At 39.3% G+C, this 16486-nt stretch overlaps 2 protein-coding genes across 5 annotated transcripts in view; both read right to left on the reverse strand.

The window, feature by feature from the left end:
- The window catches only part of LOC135219660 (uncharacterized), a 16123-nt gene extending 4621 nt beyond the window's left edge, over nt 1-11502 (reverse strand). The window contains exons 1-4 of one of the 4 annotated variants that reach the window (XM_064256606.1): nt 9984-11502; nt 9385-9687; nt 7898-8077; nt 1-729 (exon numbers count right to left, since the gene is read on the reverse strand). The exon at nt 1-729 is cut by the window's left edge and continues 166 nt beyond it. In XM_064256606.1, the coding sequence (XP_064112676.1) occupies nt 7911-8077; nt 9385-9687; nt 9984-11385 (1872 nt within the window). In that variant the 5' untranslated portion in view covers nt 11386-11502 and the 3' untranslated portion in view covers nt 1-729; nt 7898-7910. Of the gene's footprint in view, nt 730-7758; nt 8078-9384; nt 9688-9983 lie in introns of those variants that run through there. The other 3 variants (XM_064256607.1, XM_064256605.1, XM_064256604.1) reach the window with 3 other exon arrangements.
- A 9-nt stretch (nt 11503-11511) lies between these two features.
- Nucleotides 11512-16486, reverse strand: part of LOC135218946 (uncharacterized) — a 35134-nt gene continuing 30159 nt past the window's right edge. Inside the window, exon 2 of the mRNA XM_064255385.1 lies at nt 11512-12541. Within this exon, the coding sequence (XP_064111455.1) occupies nt 11512-12541 (1030 nt within the window). The remainder of the gene's footprint in view (nt 12542-16486) is intronic.

Genomic DNA, 16486 nt, shown 5'->3' on the forward strand with positions numbered 1-16486 from the left:
TGTCAGCTGGCTTTGTGCCAGCCATCCCATTAAACTGATTCGGTATCTTGTCCACCAGTCCTTCAAAAGCGAATCTTTTGCCTCACATTGGATATCTGCCTCACTTTGACTCCAGAAATCCTTGTGCTCTTCTCTCTGGATCTTATAATCTTCAGGATTAGAAGGATCCAGTGATTCGCGCACTTTTGTTTCTAAGATCTCACTGATGGACTGGTCCATTTTCAGTCTCATGTCGTTAAACTCTGTGCTTCGAGCACTATCACCAGGATAAAGTTTTTCTGCTTCATTTACGGCTTCTGCTAGAAGCTGATGTAAAGCAGCCACTTTAGTTTCTAATTCTGACTTAGTTCATGGTACTCATGAGAAACTTCATTTCTTTGGAACTTTACCTCTCTTAACAAATCCATTAGTTTGGGATCTAGAGGTCTTACTTTCAAATATTTGAAGATAATGCTGAAGAGAAAAGTAATATCTTGTTCATCTAATAGTTGACTTGCATCTATTTTCAGGCGAACGTTTTTGTCAAGTTTGCTGTAAATACCAATGTCTTTTAATTTCTCTTAGGTACTGCTCTTCTGACTGCTTTCCTCAAGGATAACTTGTAAGATCATGGCCATTACATCTCTTCCCTGCTCTTTCACGATATCGTCGTAACGGTAGGTGTGGATCTTCTATATCATTCCTTGTGAGCTTCTTGCCATTGTGCTGAGTTTCCATAAGCACAAATTTCTGTGAAAGAACAATAACAATTATCTACAAACTTGGACAGTAAGATTACGAATACAAATTTTAACTTCACTCTTAAGGATGACACCAAAATCAACACAGCTATATAATTCCATTAGTGTTACTTTAATAATAATAATAATAATAATAATAATAATAATAATAATAATAATAATAATAATAATAATAATAATAATAATAATAATAATAATAATAACCACCAACAGAAAGGCTGCAGGAGGAAGTGTAGGGGCACAAAAGACCAGCTCCTGATAGACAAAATGATAATGAAGAACAGTAGGAGTAGGAAAACCAACCTAGGCATGGCATGGATAGACTATAAGAAAGCCTTCGACATGGTAACACACACATGGCTAATAGAATGCCTGAAAATATATGGGGCACAGGTAAACACCATCAACTTCCTCAAGCTCTGGAATAAGACTAGCAGAGGTTAATATCACGAGAAGGATCTTCCAGGGCTACTCACTATCCCTACTACTCTTCGTAGTAACTATGATTCCCATGACAAAAGTACTGCAGAAGATGGATGCTGGGTACCAACTCAAGAAAAGAGGCGACAGAATTAACCATCTGACGTTCATGGACGACATCAAGCTGGATGGTAAGAGCATCAAGGAAATAGACACCCTAATCCAGACTGTAAGGATTGTATCTGGGGATATCAGGATGGAGTTTGGAATAGAAAAAGGATAGGCTATCCCCGGATAAAAATGCTTTCCATCTTTCGGTTCCAAGTAAATGAGTTCATTATTGAGAGAAATTTACTTAAACCTTTCTTGGATGTCGAATTATCTTCGACCTAAATTAAATAGAAAAATAAGTAATCTTTATATAAAAAGTGACTGAATTATGAACGACCATGATTTTACAATTTTATTTTCAAAAATATAGATCCTACTCTCATGTCTACGATTATAAAAACACATACAAATGGAAAGAAGGGGCCTTATCTCCCTTACGATAGCACAAAAATATCACGTGGTCACGCGGCCACGAGAACCTTCTAAAACAATAAGAAAAAATAATTACAACATAGAAAAAATGAATTCAATCATGATATTAAATGGCACCACTCTCACAGAAATTAATCGCTTAAGGTAGGTTTGCACCTACGCACTTATGTTTTGCGGACTGTTACAGCTTGGGACCGCAAGAAACCGCACGAAAGCCACCAAAAGTGCACCAAAAGCATGCCACGCCGCTGGCGGTGGCTGTCGAGGACTATTAAAGTCGTATGGCGCCGCCAGGATTTTAAAACTTTCAAAATTCTGGGCGGCGTCTGGCACCGTGATGAAGTTGCACAAAACCATAAGCGGTGTAGCGCAGCGCCACAACAAAAGAGGCAAGAACCCACACGGTGCCACGCCACACCGCACCACACCGCACCCAGGACACCCAGGACATCCAGCCTGCACAACAGGAGGAGACGTCTGACCACGACCACAATGAAGAGCTGCCCGTTGAGCCAACCCTATCACTTGTGGAAACCCAGGACACCGCAGGCCCGAGTGGTATAGTTGTGCAGCTGAAGAAACGATACCGACCCAGCAAAAAGGACATACAAGACTACCCGTTCCCGCCAGAGGACAAGGAGATCATCGTCGAATTCATCATGTCACACCCTACCTTGTATGACAAGCGGGACAGGCAATGGTCGAATCCGAGGAGGAAGGAGGAACTCTGGCGTGAACTGGCAACGAACTTCACCAATTGCACTTTCCAGCAAGTTCAGAAGTACTTCAAGGCTTGCCGTACCGACTTCGGGAGGTGATGACTAGATGGGCATTCCTGGGAGGTCACATCGCCCACGAACCCACAGTAGCAAGTGGTCAGTTCTCACCTGAATCGTCCCACAGAACCAACGCAGAGGATTCCTCCACTGACATGTCGGGCCTGTCAGCAGTTTCGATCCAGCGGAGGAGGTGGCTGAAGCAGAAGAGATCAACCAACTTGCCAGAGGAGCGACGGCTATCCGCCGACACAGTTGAGTCACTGAAGGACTGCAAAGTCAACTGACCCACATTATGACCAGCATCAACACACTGATGCCACAAGCACAGGACAATACCCATCGTGTCATCACCGTATTCGTCCAATACTTGACCCAACGGTTGGAGTACGTGCCTCGACGATTCCAGAAGCCCTTCTTCGAGCAAGTTATCTGGCTTTGTCACAGTTTGGAGGGACCCAAAGAAGAAGATGCCACGACGAAAGAGGCCATGGCTCGTGGGGGTCGTTCCCACTGGACGCCCCCACGAGTTGAGAAAGAAACGCAGACAAAACCAGGAAATTCGACAGCTGCACTGCAACCGATTCGGGAATCATCACACCAGTGGTTCACATCTCAACCCCAACCTGTGTTCTTCTATGATCCCCTCCCTCAACAGCAGCCTCAGCAGTAGCAATTCTCTCATCAGCAGGTCTACTCGACACAGGCGGCACAGGTATTTCGACCCCCAAACCTAATGCCGCAGAGGATCCCCCCACCTACGACTTGACCATCTCCCCAGGTGAAAAGGAGGCCATTGACCCCGAATCAATGGAGTGATAGTCAACAATGTATAAATAAATAGAATTTTATTTTTTTAATAATAATTGACTTTTTAGTTATTTTCTTAATATTAAATGATTTTGTACATGTTATATCATTCATAATGTTTCTTTTTGTAATAAATATGTTGAAATACTGACTTGCATTTACATTTTCCTTATTGATGCTTATTGATGATATAATAACATACAAGGTAAAGAACAATAATATAATATTGAGAACATGAACAAATGAACACGAACACATACAAATAATAATGAAACAATAATTAACATTGACTGGACATGGTTATTAACAGGGAACGATGAAAAATCAGTTACAGAATAAAGACATATTGACCTCAGTTGATAATATATGATATTTGCAGTTGAAAATGTTATGATATAAACCAAGTCCCAATTTCATTTTCTTACATTCCATGCTTTTCGTGTTCATTTTCTTACATTCTGTGCTTTTCGTTTTTTTTTTACTTACATTCTATGCTTTTCATGTTCATTTTCTTACATTCTGTGCTTTTCGTTTTTTTTTTACTTACATTCTATGCTTTTCATGTTCATTTTTTTACATTCTATGCTTTTCATGTTTGTTACGCATAAGAATTTTTGTTATGTCCATCATTTGCTTCTCATTTGTCTCACTATTATGAATTATGTTATTATTACTTTCAGTTAATTATTTTCCAACATCATTTTTTATATGTACCAATCATCATTCCAATATTCTTTATTAAATTAATATTGTTATTAGTTCTTAGGACAATACAAAAGTATGGGAGTATAAAACAATGAAAAATACATCATGATATTTATTTACAATTATGTACATTGGTTGGGTTATGTTTTTATTACAGAGTTCTTTGGGTCCTCTAGTCGTCAGTAGCTGGTCGTCCTCGAGGAAACACCTTCCGCTCTTGCCATTCCACTGAGGCCTTCGCTAGACGTGTGTAGTTCGGTCCCCTTCTTGCCGTGAGTCGTTCCATGAGGTTCAGCGACTCCTGCCTCCAAGTACCTGGTATGACGTTATGGTGTTGGTCCTCATGGTCGACGTCGGTGCCAGCACAAGGGTAGCGTTGCAGTGCCAGGTTGTGCATGACACATGCACACAAAGTTATCTTCTTGCACACCTGTACATCCTGTTGCAACGTCGTCCCGAAGACTCGCCATCTCATCTGCAGCAGGCCGAATGCATTTTCCACCACACGACGAGCGCAAGATAATCTGTAGCTGTATAGTTGTTCGGTGGGATCTTGTGATTGGTGGGAGTAGGGTTTCATCGTCCACGACTTGAGAGCGAAGGCATCGTCGGCGACTATGTGGAAGGGAATGGGTTCGTCATCGTTGGGGAGATTTCTGTCTTGTGGGAGTCCTGCTCGGTTGTTAGTGATGCCCCTGGCCAGGTTGCACTTCTGCCAGGTTCCTCCAACCCCAGCACCTCCTTCTGCACCGACGTCGACGAACAAGAACCTGTACTTTGCATCAGAGAGGGCCATGAGGACGATGCTGTGGAACTTCTTGTTATTGAAGTACAGTGATCCTCCACCTTTGGGTTTCTTGATCACGACGTGCTTCCCATCCAAGGCTCCCACACAATTGAAGTAGTACCAATTGAGGTGAATCGTTTTGCTACATCGTTCCATTCTTCTGGTGTCTTGGGGCACTTCATCACTTCTGGTTTGTATGTGTCGATAATGGCTTGGCAGACTAATGGGATAAATCGGTATATGGAACTCTTGGTGACTCAGAAGCAGTATTGGAGGCTTGTATGGTCGTTCCCACTTGCCAGGTGTCGGAGAGCGACTGCCAACTTGAGTCCCACCTCTTGTGCAAGCCGCATTTTCGTGTCCTTCTTCAAAATGGGCGTCAGCCATTTGACCATCTCCTTTCTGCGTAATTGTGCGGATGGCGGTGGCACTGTAGTACGTCTTCTCAACCCGCCAATGACCTGGACTGCACAGAGACACAAGACAGCTACCAAAAATCTCTGGGTCTATTGGGGTGAGAGGCTGTTGAGGACCATATTGCATGCTGGGTGGATGTAGAATGAAGGATGTGCTTGGCAGGCATCTATATATACCCAAGGTTCATATCTGGTACAGTGCAGCAAAGTGCATGTGCAACAATCATGCACCATTCCACGTTGTGTCTCGTGCAGATGTGGGCGCAATCCACAACAACACTGCAAGCCCCCCGCAACACACTGCTACAAGGAGAAACAAAGCCGCAAGGGTGCGTCCCCTGGCATAGCAACAACCGCCATAAAACCACACCAACGCCATAATACTCCGGTAGACACCGCAACGTCACTGCAACAACACGCCGTAACATGCCCGTAACACACCGCACAGGTCCGCGCCACCCCGCCCAATAACAGTCCTTTTTTCTCCCCACTGCATCAATTTCCATGTGGTTTCTTACAGTCCCATAACGTAACAGCCCGCAACACAAAAGTGCATAGGTGTAAACCTACCTTTAACAGTTACGCTGGCGATGGCTAGGATACACACTGATAAACTACTCGAATGCGCATCACTCACAATTGCCTCGTGGAAACAAAGATATCACGCCTTAGCTGGAGCGCACCATTGAACGTCTGCTTCACACAAATTCTCTACGAGTTGCTGGAGTCGGCTCGTTCTCTTGAGAGCTAGTCATTTTTCTTATCTTTTAATTTTACAATCCCTTTGATGAGTTAAAATCTAAACAAATTATGAAACAAGTAACTATTCCACAAGCTTCAAAAACTATGAATCAATAACTCCTATGAGGATAATGCATGTTGAACAAGAACCATCACGTCCTTGCCGCCAATCAGAATACGTAGAGTTTTTTACGTAGGGGCCCAAGCAGAATTCAGTCATGGAAAAATAGTACACTTATTTTTTCACAACATTAGGTTTGGGATATTGATTAGGCCTATGATATTTTGTATCTTCAACAGTGTTAACAGTTTTGTTTGGAGCTTCACCATATTTTACTTTAAAAAATTCAGTGACTTTCCATATAGTAGTGTAAAAGAACTTGTTTATTCATCATTAGAATTTCTTAGGAGAATGCATTTCCCCAAACGTGCTGGGAATACCTTGACTGAAATGAGAAGTGATAAAACCATCTGCATCACTTTGGCTGATAAATCAAATACAAGAGAATAACAGATAAGGATAACGTAACTTATTTCTCAACATGGATGATTTAAATGATAATATCGCTTCATAAATTTGCCTTTAAAACAAAGATTCAAAACTTCATTCATTCTTTCTGATGCGAGAACCAGTAAAGTCACACAACTGTGTACTTAACATCAACCTTACAACTCGTCCACTAGCTTATACATGCTTTCTTATAGCCACATCTAAGTAGTCCTTGGCAACCCAGTTGCCGCTTTTGGTAGTACTGTCCAGCATAGATAGTTTCTATCAGTCCTTGAGTGCTAGTGAATGCACATTGGGATCACGTACAATATACTGCCCCATATATGGGCGAATCTGGAAAATAGGTCTTTCCACATGCCACTTCAGTATAAGTTTAGTCCTAAGAAGCTTCTCCAACCTGGTAACATCAGATCTACAGACATAATGGTTAGCATTTCATTCCAAAGTAATTGCTTAAAGAGATCACAGAGAGACTGGATGCTTGTACAACTTGAGCGGCAATATATACACACACACACACACACACACATATATATATATATATATATATCTATATATATAATATATATATACAAAATACATACTAATACATACAACATACATACATACATACATACATACATACATACATACATACGAGTATATAATATAATACCTTTTTACCAACCAAGTACCTTAGAACTATCTAGAAAAATCAACCATTCAGTAAGGATATGGAATGGATGTGTGTATACACACATACCTGTATTAAATTGAAGGTATTGTAGTATGATTCATGTATATCATTCATTTAAGGATACTTTCTCCCAGCCCTTCTCGTGACCTAGTGCCATATTTAGCATCATGAACAGATCAACCTATTGAGGGTCTGGAATGCTCATACGTTCCATTGTGAAAATAACGGCACCCATTACTTTCCTTTGCATCACTGCAAGTCATCTCGTTTTGGATGACCTAGTGCGCTGTATTAGCACTCTGAACAGTCTCAAGTTGGGGGTGAAGAACGATCAAATATCTTACTTGGGTGTTGTAAAATCAACTAATATCCATAACATGTAGATATAGTTGTAAAATATCTTTTTACATTGCTATGTTCTTTGTCTTTTTTGAGAGGGATCCCTCTAAGCTCTGAGCTTCGCTGTCGAAGGCAGTTTTCACCGCTAAATTCGGCATCTGGGCAGAGCACCTCGGCAGCATGAATTGACACTACCTTGCAATAGGTCATAGGTGCATATAGATGGGCATTACTGATTCTTCTGTCTATAGGACATCATCAGAATAATGTGTTTGGGGACATTCAAACGGCATGTGAAGCCTCTGTACGACTGATATATTTAGCATAAACAACAGAAGACAAATACTAAAACTGTAGTTGACAAAGAGACGCTGTAAAATCACAATATCTAAGGCAGATCCTGGATGCGAAAGGAAGCCTCATTATGACTCACACTGTGTACGCCGTCATGGTTTGCCGATTTCAGGGAGCATGAATTCGTTGAAGCCCTTGATATGATTCATCTCACTCATAAGTTTCTTTTCCTCTTCGTTAATGGTGAGAGTTTCATGAATGCAGATGGATGTTTCTGAATGCGTTTTCAGCAATGACATGAACTCCACGACGTCCTTGCCTGAGGAAAAATAAAAGAATTCAGTTTGTTATCTATGAAGGGGAACGTGAGATGGAACCATCATGCATGGAACGAGTTATTGCCTATCATTTCAATACCGTAAATCATCACTTACCATCTGTATTCTGTTGAGAAGGTTTCACTGTAATGTAAAGTAGTTTTTCTTAAAGCCATCCTAGTGATGTAATCATCCAACCTCCTTTATAGGTTTACATTAAATTCATTTAGAATCTAAAAGCTTCATTTTTTCACTTTCGTTGTCGCCGTAGACTGTGTGTGTAGTTTATATCATACATATATTATATACATATATATATATTAGTATATATATATATAGATATATATATATATATATATATTATATTATATATATTATATGTGTGTGTGTGTGTGTGTGTGGGTGTGTGTGTATATATAATATATATAATATATATATATAATATAGATAAGATATATATAGAAGAATATGATATAGATATTATGTATATATATATATATATAATATATAGATATATATATATATATATATATTTACATATAAATATATGATATATACACGTATATATATAAACATTACATATATATATATACAATTATAATATAATATAATATATATATATATGTGTGTGGTATAGGATATATATATATTATATATATATATATATATTATATAATATTGCAACTACTCTAAAGGGAATAATGTAAAATAAACTACACACAGTCTATGGCGACAACCTTTTCTCTGAGGAATTTCAAGTAATTGCCGCAAAGGACGACACAAAAAAAGACTAAATTTCAAGTATAATGCAAATGATCTTACAGGTAGGCCTAAGGTTTGTTTTGAAAGAATGGACGAAAGCAAGGAAAGGCCTAGGCCTTAGATACAGAATATGACTTGACTTATTATAACAATTATGGCACAAGTGCCCCTAAGTCTTAGGTTAAATGACACTGATAGCACAAAACAAGCCCAAGAAATTTTATTGTGACTAAGACACAACATTGCAGTTTAATGTAAGATAGCAAGCGTGATAAATGTAGGCCCAGGTTTACAAATAATCTTAATGTAGCCCTTTTCGAGTTATTTACCTTCTTCTATCATCAAAGATGAAAATGGAATCTAGATATTGGTCATTTTTCTTCGTGAAAATATCACCTAGACCCTTCAAAGACTCAGTGACATGTTAGAAGGCGGTTAAACAACTTTAGAACAAAAGGCGCAATAGTAGTTTTTTTTTAAAAGGTTAACAATTGCACTAAAACGAATGTAGCAGAATTTCTTTCATACAAAAAAAGGAATAGCATACCTGAAAACCGAGAGGCGATGATGAAGATTAAGTTGGATCTGTTTAGACTAGGCCTCTTTGATGAAAGTTTATTTCGTAGACGAAGAAGATGCTTCATTGGAAATTTTGAAAATCTTTTGGGCATGGAGGCTTCTCTAATTTCCGAGAAGAGACTGTTAATAAACTCAGCAACGTTTCTTGCGGTGCCGTCCCCTCCAACATAGCCATTAAGGTCAACACAAACACCAAAGAACTGTCCACTGAACTGAAGAGGACAGCTAAGTGTTCCATGGTCAGGTATTTCAGAGAACTTCACATAGAGACCTGTGGAAAGCGTTAATGAAAAATGAAGTGCTAAAGTCAGGAGGAATCTCGTCAATCTATTATAACTCAAAACAGAAAAGGAAATGCCACCAACCAGAAAAGTCCTTTAGACAAAAAAGAAAATATTCTCAACTTGTATGACTATAGGTTCACTAATGTTTAATAATTTTGCTCATTAGTAAATTTGCTGCAATGTTTCATTCAGTCCTAAATTATCTCATTCAAGTGAACCTCATTTGGGAGTGCATGGCTATGTACACATTTTACTGTTCAGCTCAAAAGGACAACTGTCTTACATAGATGCCTCAGTTGATTCAGGGAAGAGAGCCTGGTGTTGAAGTGCTCTAATGTGTCCAAGTCAGTTGTCCTTATAACGAGTTCTTGTATATCCTCTGAAAGCAAGGATATTGCTTTCTTGCTCAGGAGACCCCACAATATTTCAAGAGAAGTTGCTCCTTCCAAGAAAAGTTCACTAACAAACCCACATTCAGATTCTGTTTGCCAATCCGTTTGTCTTAGTGATAGAGGTATTCTTGCTTCATATATTTTGCTTAGAAGCGCCCTGGCATTTGGAACTGTCAAAGAATCTACATTCAACTCTAATGAGATATGGTCAGGTTTCATTTTGGGAATTAGGAATTCTGCAAATTCCAGGGTTTTTCCGTCACGTAAAGTCCACTTCCTAATTTTCCGCCTCTTCATCTCCTCTAATATTGCATCTACTACATCAGGATTTACACCTGACTCCGACAAATGTTGAAGCAAGTCATCTAAAATGAAAGATTCTCCCTCCTCTTCAGTGAGTGTCATTTCCAGTATCTCCTTAATGAAGTTGCAGACCTTATTCGATATAGAAAGGAGGCCAGTGACAAATGTAAAAAGTCTGCTGAGACCTTTGCAGTCTTCTTTGCTGATTGTGGACTTCTGAGACTCTTCAGGGCAAAGACTTAATAGGAAACGCTTAATGATTTCCTTCTCATTGCCTCGATGGATTTTTTCATAAAGACCTCCTTCATTTTCAAGCACAGCACAGATAGCACAAGCAGCTCCAAACTCTTGATCAGTGCGATGTTTGTAGCAAAATATCTTCTCTGTAAGAAATGCCTGTGAGAACTTGGTTGTGAACAATGTTGACATGATGTCTTCAAAAGGAAGGCTGAATTCATCACATTTTGTCTTAAACTTTTGGACAACCTCAACTGCAAGCTCATATTGACCATGAAGATGGTGTATGAGAGAGATCATATTATAGAAAGACATGAAGTTCTTTATTGCATCATCCACACAGTTTTTTCCAATCTTTTGAGCAATTATTTCCATCTCGTGTTTCCTTAATTCTACAAATAGTCTAGTTACTGAAGTCAAGGATTCTTTGATCCCGGGACATGCTATCATCAGAGCAGTAATCAGTTGATTGTACAAAGGAACGGTCATCAAGTATTTCGTTTGAGGAACCATTTTCTGATATGCGTTAATAATCTCTTGTTTTTTATCGCCATCGCACTCTGCTTGGTCAGCCATCAATTTCATGCTCTCAACAATTGAAGGTACTGGAATCCCTACAATTTTTGCACTCAATTTCAACCTGTTATGTTTATTTACTAGCTTTGCAAGTTCTAAAGCATTAATGGGCCTCGTTGTCACTATGAATTTAGCATTACTGGATGTTATTCTCAACATTTCTTCAAATACTGCCATAGATTCACGATTCCTCTCATCAAAACCATCACAGAGGAAGAGGCACCGTGAACTTAGCACAGCAGATTTAACAAGGTCTTGGTCATACTTGGTAAGTACACGTTGTAGCCTTTCTTTGAGGAATCTTCAAGTGTTCGAGGTCCTGTCTCTAAATTCAAAGTAAAATACTAATAAGTAGCTGTCAAGACCAGGAAAATAGTCATGTTGTCTTTCCGTCCACTTCTCTCCAATCAGACGGAGCAAAGTGGTCTTCCCCATTCCAGCCTCACCTGATATGAGGACAGCCTCTGGATTATTGCCTTTTTTATCTTTGAGACCGATAATGTCATTCTGAATAAAACTTATTTCCTCAGAAACAGGAAGTAAGTTGTGCAACACCTTTTCTGTTTCCATTTTAAGTGACACAGCAATATTACTTGGCTTTGTCAGCTGGCTTTGTGCCAGCCATCCCATTAAACTGATTCGGTATCTTGTCCCCCAGTCCTTCAAAAGCGAATCTTTTGCCTCACATTGGATATCTGCCTCACTTTGACTCCAGAAATCCTTGTGTTCTTCTCTCTGGATCTTATAATCTTCAGGATTAGAAGGATCCAGTGATTCGCGCACTTTTGTTTCTAAAATCTCACTGATGGACTGGTCCACTTTCAGTCTCATGTCGTTAAACTTTGTGCTTCGAGCACTGTCACCGGGATAAAGTTTTTCTGCTTCATTTAGGGCTTCTGCTAGCAGCTGATGTAAAGCAGTCACTTTAGTTTCTAATTCTGACTTAGTAAGCTCATGGTACTCATGAGAAACTTCATTTCTTTGGAACTTTACCTCTCTTAACAAATCCATTAGTTTGGGATCTAGAGGTCTTACTTTCAAATATGTGAAGATAATGCTGAAGAGAAAAGTAATATCTTGTTCATCTAATGGTTGACTTGCATCTATTTTCAGGCGAACGTTTTTGTCAAGTTTGCTGTAAATACCAATGTCTTTTAATTTCTCTTGGGTACTGCTCTTCTGACTGCTTTCCTCAAGGATAACTTGTAAGATCATAGCCATTACATCTCTTCCCTGCTCTTTCACGATATCCTCGTAACGGTAGGTGTGGATCTTCTTTATCATTCCTTGTGAGCTGCTTGCCATTGTGCTGAGTTTCCATAAGCACAAATTTCTGTGAAAGAACAATAACAATTATCAACAAACTTGGACAGTGAGATTACGAATACAAATTTTAACTTCACTCTTAAGGATGACACCAAAATCAACACAGCTATATAATTCCATTAGTGTTACTTTAATAATAATAATAATAATAATAATAATAATAATAATAATAACCACCAACAGAAAGGCTGCAGGAGGAAGTGTAGGGGCACAAAAGACCAGCTCCTGATAGACAAAATGGTAATGAAGAACAGTAGGAGTAGGAAAACCAACCTAAGCTTGGCATGGATAGACTATAAGAAAGCCTTCGACATGATACCACACATATGGCTAATAGAATGCCTGAAAATATATGGGGCACAGGAAAACACCATCAACTTCCTCAAAAATACAATGTGCAACTGGAATACAATACTTAAAAGCTCTGGAATAAGACTAGCAGAGGTTAATATCAAGAGAAGGATCTTCCAGGGTGACTCACTATCCCCACTACTCTTCGTAGTAATCATGATTCCCATGACAAAAGTACTGCAGAAGATGGATGCTGGGTACCAACTCAAGAAAAGAGGCAACAGAATTAACCATCTGATGTTCATGGACGACATCAAGCTGGATGGTAAGAGCATCAAGGAAATAGATACCCTAATCCAGACTGTAAGGATTGTATCTGGGGACATAAGGATGGAGTTTGAAATAGAAAAATGTGCCTTAGTCAACATGCAAAAGGGCAAAGTAACAAGGACTGAAGGGATAAAGCTACCAGATGAGAACAACATCAAACACATAGATGAGATGGAATACAATTACCTGGGAATAATGGAAGGAGGGGATATAAAACACCAAGAAATGAAGGACACAATCAGGAAAGAATATACAGACCTTACCTTACAGACCTTACATTTTGTTCGGGTTGCCCCAGGTCCCTCAGTGTGAGGCACCTCTAATGTCTACCAGAGAGTTGCTAGTACATCTCCCGGTATATTTTGCATCTTCCAGTCTTGGATGGTCTGGGATGCAGTTTAGATATTTGTCGAGCTTATTCTTAAACACATCTACGCTCACTCCTGATATATTCCTCAGATGAGCTGGCAACGCATTGAATAGACGCTGCATTATCGATGCTGGTGCGTAGTGGATTAATGTCCTGTGTGCTTTCCTTATTTTTCCTGGTATAGTTTTGGGCACTATTAATCTACCTCTGCTTGCTCTTTCTGATATTTTTAGTTCCATGATGTTTTCTGCTATTCCTTCTATCTGTTTCCATGCCTGAATTATCATGTAGCGTTCTCTTCTCCTTTCTAGACTATATAATTTTAAGGATTGTAGTCTTTCCCAGTAGACAAGGTCCTTAACTTCTATTCTAGCTGTAAAGGACCTTTGTACACTCTCTATTTGTGCAATATCCTTTTGATAGTGTGGGTACCATATCATATTGCAATATTCAAGTGGACTACGAACATATGTTTTATAAAGCATAATCATGTGTTCAGCTTTTCTTGTTTTGAAGTGCCGTAACAACATTCCCATTTTTGCTTTACATTTTGCCAATAGAATTGCTATTTGATCATTGCATAACATGTTCCTATTCATCATCACACCAAGGTCTTTAACTGCTTCCTTATTTGTGATTGTCTCATTATTAGGTCCCCTATATGCATATAGCTTTCCTTCTCTGTCTCCATAATTTATTGATTCAAATTTATCAGAGTTAAATACCATCCTATTTACCTCTGCTAAATCATATACTTTGTTAAGGTCTCTTTGTAGAGCGTTCCTATCTTCATCACAAGTAATTTCTCTACTTATGCAGAGACTCAAGGCGATACTCAAGTCAAAACTCAACGCCGGAAATATGGTAAAAGGCATAAACACATGGGCAGTGCCAGTAATTAGATACAGCGCAGGAATAGTGGAATGGACGAAGGCAGAACTTCGCAGCATAGACCAGAAAACGAGGAAAAATATGACATTACACAAAGCACTACACCCATGAGCAAATACGGACAGACATAGTATACATAACACGAAAGGAAGGAGGGAGGGGACTACTAAGCATAGAGGACTGCGTCAACATCGAGAACAGAGCACCGGGGCAATATCTGAAAACCAGTGAAGACGAGTGGCTCAAGAGTGCATGGGAAGAAGGACTGATAAAAGTAGACGAAGACCCACAAATATACAGAGACAGGAGAATGACAAGCAGAACAGAGGAATGGCACAACAAACCAATGCACGGACAATACATGAGACAGACTAAAGAACTAGCCAGCGATGACACATGGCAATGGCTACAGAGGGGAGAGCTCAAGAAGGAAACTGAAGGAATGATAACAGCGGCACAAGATCAGGGCCTAAGAACGAGACATGTTCAAAGAACGATAGATGAAAATAACATCTCTCCCATATGTAGGAAGTGCAATACGAAAAATGAAACCATAAACCACATAGCAAGCGAATGCCCGGCACTTGCACAGAACCAGTACAAAAAGAGGCATGATTCAGTAGCAAAAGTCCTCCACTGGAGCCTGTGCAAGAAACACCAGCTACCTTGCAGTAATAAGTGATACGAGCACCAACCTGAAGGAGTGATAGAAAATGATCAGACAAAGATCCTCTGGGACTATGGTATCAGAACAGATAGGGTGATACGTGCAATAGACCAGACGTGACATTGATTGACAAAATCAAGAAGAAAGTATAACTCATTGGTGTCGCAATACCATGGGACACCAGAGTTGAAGAGAAAGAGAGGGAAAAATGGATAACTATCAAGACCTGAAAATAGAAATAAGAAAGATATGGGATATGCCAGTGGAAATTGTACCCATAATCTAGGAACAATAGGCACGATCCCAAGATCCCTGAAAAGGATTCTGGAAAAACTAGAGGTTGAAGTAGCTCCAGGACTCATGAGAAGAGTGTGATCATAGAAACGACGCACATAGTAAGAAAAGTGATGGACTCCTAAGGAGGCAGGATGCAACCCGGAACCCCATACTATAAATACCACCCAGTCGAATTGGAGGACTGTGATAGACCAAAAATAAAAAATAAAACAATAATAATAATAATAATAATAATAATAATAATAATAATAATAATAATAATAATAATAGTTACATAAAAAAGACAAAATGTGCACGTTTAAAAATTACATTTCTGTAACAACACTGAAGGCCTCAACTTTCAGAGCCCCTTCCACCTTCGTAAGAAACGTCAGTGAGAAGTCTTCTTCAGACTCATTGCCTTAGCATGCTGGCTCCACAGGCCTATTTACATGTTCATTTTTGTTTGCACATAAGATACTTAAGATACTCATGTTAGGTTTTCCCTGGCACAAGATTAAGATTACCAGGGGTAAATTATACCTGCCTACTGCATAAACGTTATCAGATTAGCTTCGCTTAACAGGTCCTAAGAAACCATTTTCCGGTAATAAAATTCCTATGGATCCTGTCCCATTAATTGGAAGATTTGCTGCAAACTGCCTTGGGAGTCGTGGTCATCAATTGCGCTTCCTCAACCTTGCATATATTAATGTAATTGATTATCGTTATCTTAATGTTACCAATTTTCATTCTATGACTTTAGCTCAAACTATGAATTGTCTTTAGCATTATTCCTGTAACTGGGTCCAGTAGTTCCGAGAGTCGTTTATCCAAACCTCTGCCTTTTTATGAAGTAGGCTTCTTTTTTATTTTCTATTTATTTATTTTTTGGCTCTTACGCTCCACCTACCTAACCTCCGCTCCAATTCCCTCTTAGTGCGCTTTCTTCAACTTGAGCGGCTGAAAGCGCCCAGGTGCTTGATTTTATAACTAAATTTTCATCACTTACAAACTAGTCATCCCTATCTCTTTGGGAGCCATGTCTGTCACAAATAATAATATTTTTATTTATAAATAAATTTCTGTCGTTGCATTCTTTAGTTGCCAGGTACTTTTCAAGATAT

This window comes from Macrobrachium nipponense, chromosome 1, assembly GCF_015104395.2.
Source record: "Macrobrachium nipponense isolate FS-2020 chromosome 1, ASM1510439v2, whole genome shotgun sequence".
Taxonomy (NCBI): Eukaryota; Metazoa; Arthropoda; class Malacostraca; order Decapoda; family Palaemonidae; genus Macrobrachium; species Macrobrachium nipponense.